At 39.7% G+C, this 10,192-nt stretch overlaps 2 protein-coding genes across 2 annotated transcripts; both read left to right on the top strand.

Annotated features, from left to right (window-relative positions):
- The first annotated feature begins 4,346 nt into the window (after nt 1-4,346).
- On the top strand, nt 4,347-5,353 carry LOC131253777 (LRR receptor-like serine/threonine-protein kinase EFR). The gene is made up of 2 exons (XM_058254917.1): nt 4,347-5,255; nt 5,315-5,353. Exons 1-2 carry the CDS (start codon nt 4,347-4,349, stop codon nt 5,351-5,353), a joined length of 948 nt encoding a protein of 315 aa, XP_058110900.1.
- A 5-nt stretch (nt 5,354-5,358) lies between these two features.
- Nucleotides 5,359-8,562, top strand: LOC131252584 (probable LRR receptor-like serine/threonine-protein kinase At3g47570). Its single transcript, XM_058253200.1, has 2 exons — nt 5,359-7,031; nt 7,818-8,562. The coding sequence occupies exons 1-2, from the start codon at nt 5,576-5,578 to the stop codon at nt 8,252-8,254; spliced, it is 1,893 nt and encodes a 630-aa protein (XP_058109183.1). The 5' UTR covers nt 5,359-5,575; the 3' UTR covers nt 8,255-8,562.
- Nucleotides 8,563-10,192: the final 1,630 nt, after the last annotated feature.

The following is a 10,192-nucleotide window of genomic DNA, read 5'->3' as shown; positions in this document are numbered from 1 at the left end:
TCCATGTTTCTTGTGATGTGGTCCACCTGAGATTTGGATCTTCCTTGATTTTGTGCTCATGAACTACAATGATTTGTAAAAATGGATGGACGACATGGATAAAATACATACATCATGGTGGAGCCAATAGTGCTTTTACAATAACACAGTACTGTAATTGGTGGTATATGTTACTAGTGTCCCCTTTGCAAAGATAATTGTATGAGCAAATAGTCAGTGGCTCAGGTGGGCCATACTATGATGTTTTCTGGAAAATCAACCTAGACCACAAGGTGCGTCACCCCATTTTAGGTCACAGGCCAAAAAAACCGGTTATATTTATAACTTAGGTTGACCGCGTGTTTGTAAACAGTGCATAGACAATCCTCACCTTCCAAATTATTTCCATTAGTTTGGCCCAAGTGATTCATGTATCAGTATGATTTTGGGGAAAATGTTTTTTTTCTTAATAATCTAGTTGTTGAAGTGGATTTTGATGTAAGTATAATGTTTGACCCTTTAAAATAAAGAGTGGACATCTCTTTCCCAACTATTTCCTTTAGTGCATATCTCTAGGCTCAATATGAGATTTAATATCCAATGGTTATAGTGGATATTACATAAACATCACAGTGGGACCCACAAAAATCAAGAGTCACACCCCATACAATATATATATATATATATATATATATATATATATATATATATATATATATATATATATATATAGGCCCACCATGATGTGTATGCAAAATCCACTCTGACAATTAGATGTGTAATCATTTAGGCCCAAATCCAAAAAAAAAAAGGTTAACATGATATTCATGTGAGCCACACCAAAGAAAATATTTGAAAGAGAGACATCCACCCTTGAAACTTATACGACCCACCATGATGATTATATAAAATGAACACATTAGTTTATCTAATGAAACCCCATTATTTTGTCTAATGGAACTTTATCACTTTGTCAAATGAACTCATTACTTTGTCTATTGAAACCCTATCATTTTATTTGACAAGCCACCATTTTATCTAGTGAAATCCTGTCACTCTACAGAATAACATCGTCAATTTGTCTAGTGGAACTAAGTTACTTTATTCGAAAACTGGTCATTTTATCAAGCGAAACCCTATTAATCTGTCTGGCAACCCCATCACTTTATCTAGTGGAACATTGTCACTTTGTCTAATGGAACCCCGTTACTTTTTCTAATAATCACGTGACTTTATCTAGTAGAACCTTGTCACTTTGTCTAGCACCCATTTCACTTTATCTAGTGAAATCCCGTCACTTTGTCTAGTAACCTCGTCACTCTCTGTTTAGTAAAACCCCATCACTTGATATAGTAGAACTTTGTCACTTTGTCCTACTACATAGTCTCTTTGTTTAGTAGAACCCCATCACATCACCTTGTCCAGCAACCCAAGCACTTTGTCTAATGAACCTCATCACTTCGTCCAATAGCCTTGTCATTTTGTCTAGCAACTGCATTACTTTGTCTAGTGGAACCCAGTCACTTTTTCTTCCAGCCTTGTCACTTTGTTTAGTGAAACCGGGTCACTTTGTCCAACAATCCATCACTTTTTCCAACAATCTGTAACTTTGTCTAATGGAACCCTATTTGCTTTGTCTCATTTAACCTTATTATTTTGTTTAGTAGAATCTTGTTGCTTTATCGGGCAACCTCGTCACTTTATTTAGTATAACTCTGTCACTTCATCTAATAATCCCGTCACTTTGTCCAATGAACCCTATCACTTTGTTTAATGAATAAGAAAAAATTATTGGCAATGGATGGTCAATCTATATTATCAGTGGCCCCACATGATTTAAGGCTCATGTTGAATTGTGTCATATATAATGTAGGGTCTACATTAAAGGTTGCCCTCACATAAATAGAGGTTAGGGCTCCAAATCATGGACGTTGTATTGCTAACTAGTATAATATGCTAAGTAAACTCTGTGAGGAAGAAGATTATATCTTGCCCCCACATATACTATATTCCCTCTGGGCAGGTGTTATATATGTTGGGACCACCATAATGCATAGGTTTTATCCATGTCGCCCATTCAATATTTTCAAATCATTTTAGGGTTTTAACCCAAAATTAGGTAGTTATGAAGCTCAAATGGGCCACACTAGAAAAAGTAGTGGTGATAATGATTTGAAACCCTAAGATGAGTGTCATTATCACCATTACTTCTTCTAATGTGGCCCAAGGAGTTTGGAAGAAGAAGAAAAGAAAAGAAAACTGAGAAGAAGAGAGGAGAGAAGATGAAAGGGATTTCTAGTCTACCAAGTCAACTCAATCATCCATTTTGGCGCCGAATTTATAGCGTTGTTGTTGAATTGTTTAAGCTAAAGCATTTTAATCTGGAAGAAGAAGGAAGAAAAATGAAGAAGGAGAGATGTCGATCTTAAAGTGTGAACATCCAACTCTAACAACATTGAGAGATAATTCAACTCTAAGGTGAGGATCACCCTTCAAGCTTTCCTACATTTTGATAGCTAGCTTTGTTTATTCATCTTCGTTCATTACCCCAATGTGAGTGGGACCCATCTAATTGTATACATTGAATATCTATGCCATATATCCATTTTGCGAGCTCATTTTATAGAGTAGGTCAAAAAGTAAAGCATATCCAATTCTCAAGTTGACCACACTATAAGAAACCATAGTCATTGATTATTAAAACCTTTTTGTGGGGCACAAATGGTTTTGGATCAAGCTTATATTTGTGTTTTTCCTTCGTCTAGGCTGTGTGACCTTATCAACAACATATTGGATGGCAAATAAACATTACAGTGGATAATGAAGTTTTCAATGGTCGGCATTCAATGACCACTGTTTCCTGTGGTGTGATCCACCTGAGAGTTGTATTTGCTTTATTTTTTTGTACAATTCTCTAAAATAATATGAGAAAACGGATGGATTGGGTAGATATACAACGGATAGATCAAGGTGGGCCCACGATGAGGATCCTACGGACATCACTCCTCGTAGGTAGCAGTTAATATTCCTTACTAATCATGTAGATTTTGTATATTGGGTCTATTGTTGAAGCCTTCCTACGGTCCACTGTGGTTTTTATTTGAGATCCAACTTGCTCGTAAGTTAACACAGATATTAAAGAAGGGAAAACACAAATTGATCGACTCGCTACTGAAGTGACGTTACCAAGTTATGTGGGGCCCACCATGATGTATGTGTTGTATCCACACCGTCCATCCATTTGGAGAGATCATTTTAGGGTCCACCATTAAAGCCTTCCTAAGGTCCACTGTGGTTATTATTTGAGAACCAACTTGTTCATAAGTTAACACAGTCAATGAAGAAGGGAAAACACAAATATCAGCTTGATCGAAAGCTTTTGTGACCCTTAAAAGTTTTTAATGGGAGGCGTGACTCTCTTCACTTTTTTACGTGATGGGGTCCACTCGAGTTTTGGATCTGATTCATTCTTTGGCTCATGCCCTAAAATGATCTCTCCAAATGCATGTACGGTGTGGATACAAAACATTCATTATGGTGGGACCCACATAACTAGGTAACGTCATAGAGTCGCGTTACTCAGCCTGTGCGCTGAATCCCCACATGGGAGGAAGCGGACTGTGTAGTCTCACTACGCTCGGCGTACTGAGTAAACTCTGTCGGGTCATTTATGTATTTTATCCGCTGTGTCCATCAATTTTATCAGATAATTCTAGAGCTTGATAAAAAAAAATGAAGCATATAAAATGTTCAAATGGAACACACCATAGGAAACAGTTGAATTGAATGTTACCGTTGAAAATTTCTTGGGGGCTACAAAAGTTTTGGGATCGAGCTTATATTTATTTTTCCCTTCATCCATGATGTCTGTATGATCTTATGAACAGATTTGATGACAAATAAACATCACTGTGGGGCGTAGAAAGGTTTCAACGGTGGAAATCATTATCCCCACTGTTTACTGTGGTATGATCCACTTGATATTTGGATATACTTCAATTTTGGGCTCAAACCCTTAAATTAGATGGAAAAATGGATGGACGGCGTCGGTAGACCACATCCATACAAGGTGGCCCAACTGAGTTTACTCAATATGATAAGAGCCTACCGAGTCCATCCGATTTCGAAATGCAATCTTCCATCTGACTTTTGGGATGTCCAAATGCAGCCTAAAACAAAACGATTCCCCCACATTTCATTGTGTTCTAATAGTAAAGGTGGAATCTGCTACTCACTGTTTCCACGAAAAAAATCCATGAAATCAACCAACTATTTGTTATTTAGTAGCCCTTCTCCGTAGATATAGAGGGGAATCCACTCCCTATTTGTCTCCACACCTTGGCTTTCCTGCATTCAGTAACCCAATAATGGAGCTCCCGCCAATGAGCCTAAGGGTAATTTGGTCATTTCTCCTCCATGCCATCATGTTCTCTTCCATGTACGTTCCATGGTTGTTGGGATCTGCTGCTAACTTCTCTAACGAAACAGATCATCTTGCTTTGGTCCACTTCAAACATCTGATAACTGACGATCCTCTCCATTCCTTGAGCTCCTGGAACCATACTCTCCACTTCTGCCACTGGCAAGGAGTGACTTGCGGTGGTCACCGACATCCTCAAAGGGTCACGGCCTTGGAACTTGGTGGCCAAAACTTGATGGGCCCCATATCTCCTTGCATAGCAAACCTCACCTTCCTCAGGATCATCAATTTCACAGACAACAGATTCTGCGGCGCAGTTCCTGAAGAGATTGGCCATTTGTTCCGCTTGCAGTATCTCGATCTGTACAACAACGGATTCACCGGAGAAATTCCAGTAAATCTGACCCACTGTTCAGAACTCAAATTCCTCGATCTTTACGGGAATCAGCTGTCAGGGAGGATTCCAACTGATCTTGGCTCTCTGTCAAAGCTCACCAAACTGACCCTTGGTCGCAACAGTCTTACTGGAAGGATCCCACCTTCATTTGGAAACCTTTCGTCTCTCACTTACCTTTATCTTTCGTATAACGGTCTCGAAGGCAGCATCCCAAGTGAGCTTAGCCAGCTGGTAAGGTTAGATGTGCTTGCAATTGCTTTTAATAACCTGTCAGGTAAGATTCCTCCCTCTCTATACAATCTTTCATCCATTGCCATATTGGACGTGGGAGAAAACAGATTGAATGGAAATCTTCCACCCAACTTAGGCCTCGCTCTCCCTAATCTCCAAGGACTCTATGTTGGAGGAAACCAATTCACAGGACCCATACCAGTTTCATTACCCAACGCTTCACGACTTGTACTTCTTTCATTTGGGGACAATAGTTTTAGTGGATACATGCCTATGAATCTTGGAAGCCCCAAGAGTCTCACCAAGGTATCTTTCGGCGGAAATGACTTGGAACTGGGAAATCTCATGACTTGAGTTTTCTCGTTTCAGTGACCAATTGTACTAGCTTACAAATACTGGCCGTGGACGGTAACCGTCTCAGCGGTGCATTGCCTGACTCCATAGCTAATCTTTCTACCCAACTGACATGGCTATTACTTCAAGATAACAGGATATTCGGAAGCATCCCATCTGGGATTCAAAACCTTTTCAGCTTAACAAGGTTGGCTATGCAATATAACTTTTTATCGGGTGCCATTCCCATTGGTGTTGGGAAGCTTAACAAAATGGAGGTACTTACCTTCGGTAGAAATGAATTATCTGGAAATATTCCATCTTCCTTGCAAAACATGTCCCGGTTGTATATACTTTCTTTATACCTAAATAGTCTAACAGGAAGCGTACCTTCAAGTCTTGGAAATTGTACATATATGCAGTATTTGAACCTCGCTGATAATAATCTTAGTGGTAGCTTACCAAAACAACTTTTCAGCTTTCCCTCTTTAATTGAAATCTATGTTGGAGGCAACTTGTTTAGTGGCGATCTGCCATTGGAAGCCGGATACCTGAAAGCTCTCCAGATGTTGAATGTTTCTAGTAACAAATTGTCAGGCGAAATTCCCAGCTGGTTAGGTAGCTGTCTAAGCCTAGAGTATCTTGGGTTGGAAGGGAACTTCTTTCAAGGGTCAATTCCTTCTGCATTTAGTACTCTAAGAGGCCTTCGATCCCTGGATCTTTCACGCAACGACTTGTCTGGAAAGATTCCACAATACCTGGAGAACCTTTCTGCTCTGCAATATCTAAATCTATCTTTCAATAATTTTGAGGGTGAATTACCAAAACAAGGGGTCTTTAGAAATGCCAGCGAAGTTTCGGTACTCGGAAATAGTAATCTTTGTGGGGGTACTGAAGAATTGAAATTGCCAGCGTGCTCTAGCCAAGCTTCCAAGACATTGGGGATGTCTCTTGCTTCAAAAGTAAAATTCTCAATAATTGGTGTTGTCCTGTGTCTTATTTCATTATCATGTTTCTTTACCACTCTGTATTGGGTAAGAAAGTCAAGAAAAAAACCTCTTGTTCCGCCGTCCGTGGAGGATCCTTTCATGATCATATCATATGCAGACCTCTTTAAAGTGACAGATGGCTTCTCTTCTGCAAATTTGATTGGCAGTGGAAGCTTTGGTTCTGTATATAAAGGAACACAAGATCGAGATGGAACTGTATTCGCAGTGAAAGTCCTCAACCTTCAACAGCAAGGAGCTCTGTGGAGCTTCATGGCCGAATGTGAAGCTTTGAGAAACATTAGGCATCGGAATCTTATTAAAATTTTAACCTGTTGCTCAAGCATTGATTATAAAGGCAACGAGTTCAAGGCTTTAGTTTTTGAGTACATGAACAATGGAAGTCTAGACAGGTGGTTACCCAAAGATGGGTATGACCAGCTGAGGGGGAATTTAACCTTTATTCAAAGGTTAAATATAGCGCTTGATGTGGCTTCTGCACTGGATTATCTACATCACCATTGCCAAACACCAATCGTACATCGCGATTTAAAACCGAGCAACATTCTTCTTGATGATGACATGATTGCCCATGTGGGTGACTTCGGGTTAGTGAGGTTTTTATCTGAGGTTGCTGAAACCATATCGCTTGGGGTGAAGGGATCTATTGGGTACATCGCTCCAGGTAAGATTCATATATTTTCTTTAATTTTATTCTTTTAAGTGTATCCGTGCCATAGTTGTGCCCCACTCCTAAGGAAAGCTTCCGTGGGTGTAGGCTATATGGGGCCCAAGGTGATCTCTGTGAGAAATCCAATCCATCCATCAATTTCAGAAGCTCACAATAGGACAGCAACCCAATAATTATTTAGATCCAAGACTCAAGTGGGCCACAAGGCAGGAGTCATTGAGTGTTAAAGGCTCAACATTGAAACTTTCATTGAGCCATAAAAGTTTCGCATTACGCTAGTATTTATGGTTTCAGTTCATGCCAGTGGGAGTAACCAGATGAACGGTTTGGATGGCGTATAAACATCATGGTGGGCTCCAGGAAGGCCTCCACATTAGGCATTTCCATTCTCATTGTTAGGTATTGTGTGGCCTACTTGAGTTTTGGATCTTAATATTTATTAAGTTGTTGTACCATTATGAGCTTTTGAAATTGATGGAGGGATACATTAGATTTCTCATGTTGACCCACATAACTTGGGCCCACAAGAACTTCCATGGGCAGCTAAATACTTAGGAAACTCATAAAGTTTCAATTAGCATAAATATCAATGAAGGTACTCAATATATATCCAAAGGAGATTTTCATATACCACCATTGGATTGGGCCGAACTTACACATTTGGTGCTTTCTTTCTCTGCTGATGTTAGAAATTCCCAACTTTAGGATAAACAGAAATGATAATTACTTGTTTAAATGGAATATTTGCTTATATTTAAATATGAGATGTACAAATTACAGAGTATGCAATGGGCGGTAAAGCTTCTACACAAGGAGATGTTTACAGCTATGGAATCCTTCTCTTGGAGATGATAACTGGAAAGGGGCCAACTGATGACATGTTTAAAGACAATCTAAGCCTTCATCATTTTGCTAAGTTGGCGTTGCCTGAACGAGTAATGGAGATTGTAGATCCATATCTCTTTGAAGAAGCGGAAGTTACTCAAGGCAGTGGAAATCATATCAATGCAAGGAATAAAATGCGTGATTGCTTGATTTCGATGGTCAGAATTGGTGTGTTGTGTTCTTTGGAATCTCCGAGAGAACGAATGGAGATGAAAAATGTTGTCATGGAAATGCATGCAATCAAGGACTTATATCTGAGGTCAAAATTCACAGAGATACAAGTTAGATCACCACTGTGGGGTGAAGGTCCGTCTTACCTCAGTCATTACTGAGATATTACTGCAAGTTTGTTAAGAAAGATTTCGAAATACAATAAGTTTGTTGAACAAGCTTTAGATATATATAATCTTGGCTTATGAGTGAGCTTGTACTGATGCTTTATATGTGGGAAGATTTGTTTCTTTTCCTTTATTTTGTCCCATGTTAGGCAAAGGAAGATTGTATCATGAATGTAATAGGATACAGATATTATCTACTTATAATAAGAAAACCATTGGGTTTCTAAGGTGTTTAATCGCTGAACATTTTATAAACCCTTTTCAAAATGCTATTATAATGTAGCAAAGTCCCATTATGGATTAAGATCTTTTGCATGATGAATGTGAATAATTTCTTTTTGCAAATGTCCATTGATATACCACCGACAAAAGTGTTAGAATCATCCAAACATTGTAATGTCCTACCGAACGACCTAAATGCATGTCCAGATGGACTAGGTGAAAGCTGGCAAATGCAAATGCAGTGATGTTCATGTGAAGACTTCGTTGTGAGAACCGCATGTGTGTTGTTCTGGTCCTAATTCAGGCTGCCAGATCAGTAAAATAAGGATTTTTCTCATCTCTATGTTATTTGATATGTAGTTGTTAATTATGATTAAGCTTCATGTTTGAAGTTGGTTTATTTCAACTTGTGCTTGTGCTAGTGTGAAAGGTGGTACAGAATGAGGAAACATGCAACGGCCTTATAAACTGTTAATGTGGGGCTTTTCTCTATTGCATGATCTAACAATGCCCGTTAAATGTGGATGATTACTTGCAATTGTTCATTTTTTTGTTGAATGGCTATAATCATTTCATCGGGGAAATATTAGGAATGACCATTCATCACTTGGACCACATGGGTATATTGAGGTCGCTTGTGTTTTTCTTTCAAAACGGCCATTTTTCTGTACGGGTTCCTCATTTGAGGAGTGGACCAGCATGATTTGTGAGGTTAAGGTTCTACTCTACCTAATCATTGTTTACAGGAAGTAGGCCCTACATTGGGCTTGGCCTTTGTTTTGGGATGGAGGCCTGAATACAATATCTAGGTCCAATATCTCAAAGGGCTGGGGTATGCCTTGATATGCATAATGTCAATGTAAACAACCCAAATGTTGATAATGAATAGGGGGCTGGTACAGGGTCATGGACCTAGATGGTTAGAGCATGAGCCCTACAAGCATGGGCCTAGAGGACCCAAGAGGCGTGATCTAGGTAGAGAAGCAAAGAGCCGCACCTGGGGCTCACATTAATGAGCTTTTCTGATACTCCCTAGCCCTACCTTGTCAATAAGGTGAGGCTAGCTATAGGCCCACCAGTTTTCATAAATGAAGAAAAGGATTACAGCCTTTGGTATTTCGGGCAGAGAAGCAGCAACTATGCTACTTGTCTATCTTTTCTATACAAAAGAAGATTTTGCATTTCCTAACTGAGCTTAAGCCGGTTTTGTCTAAAAGAAAACGGCCCCTGATCAAACGAGGGAGATGGGGGGACGTCCTGAAACTGCTGGTCAATTTGAGTAGAGCTGCCCAATTTCACCAACCCATCTGCAGGCCCGTTTCCTTCTTTGGGGATAAGGGCGATTTTAAAAATCCCCCTGCTACATAACTTCCTGATTCTTGACATCTAGTAGTGCCACTTCCAAGAGAACGTGGATTTACCGGAAAGACAGTGCACTACCCACTTAGAGTCCGATTAGATAATCATTCTGTCCAAATTGGACAAGATGCACATCTGCATTCCGTCATGAACAACACAGAGCTCTGCCAAGTTGTTGGATGAATTCCCGTATCCCCTGGCGAAAGAAAAAATCATATTGGCTTGGGAGTTTCTGCAGATGCCTCCCTCGCCCGTTGGCCCTGGATTGGACAAGGTTGATCCATCGACGTTGAGTTTGTGCCAGCCCTTTGGGGACGGAACCAGTAGACAACCTCAGTAATAGGAGAAGGG

The sequence above is a fragment of the Magnolia sinica genome, chromosome 8, assembly GCF_029962835.1.
Source record: "Magnolia sinica isolate HGM2019 chromosome 8, MsV1, whole genome shotgun sequence".
In the NCBI taxonomy this organism is placed as follows: Eukaryota; Viridiplantae; Streptophyta; class Magnoliopsida; order Magnoliales; family Magnoliaceae; genus Magnolia; species Magnolia sinica.
Note: the sequence above shows the minus strand (reverse complement) of the source record. Positions and strands in the feature narration are given on the sequence as shown.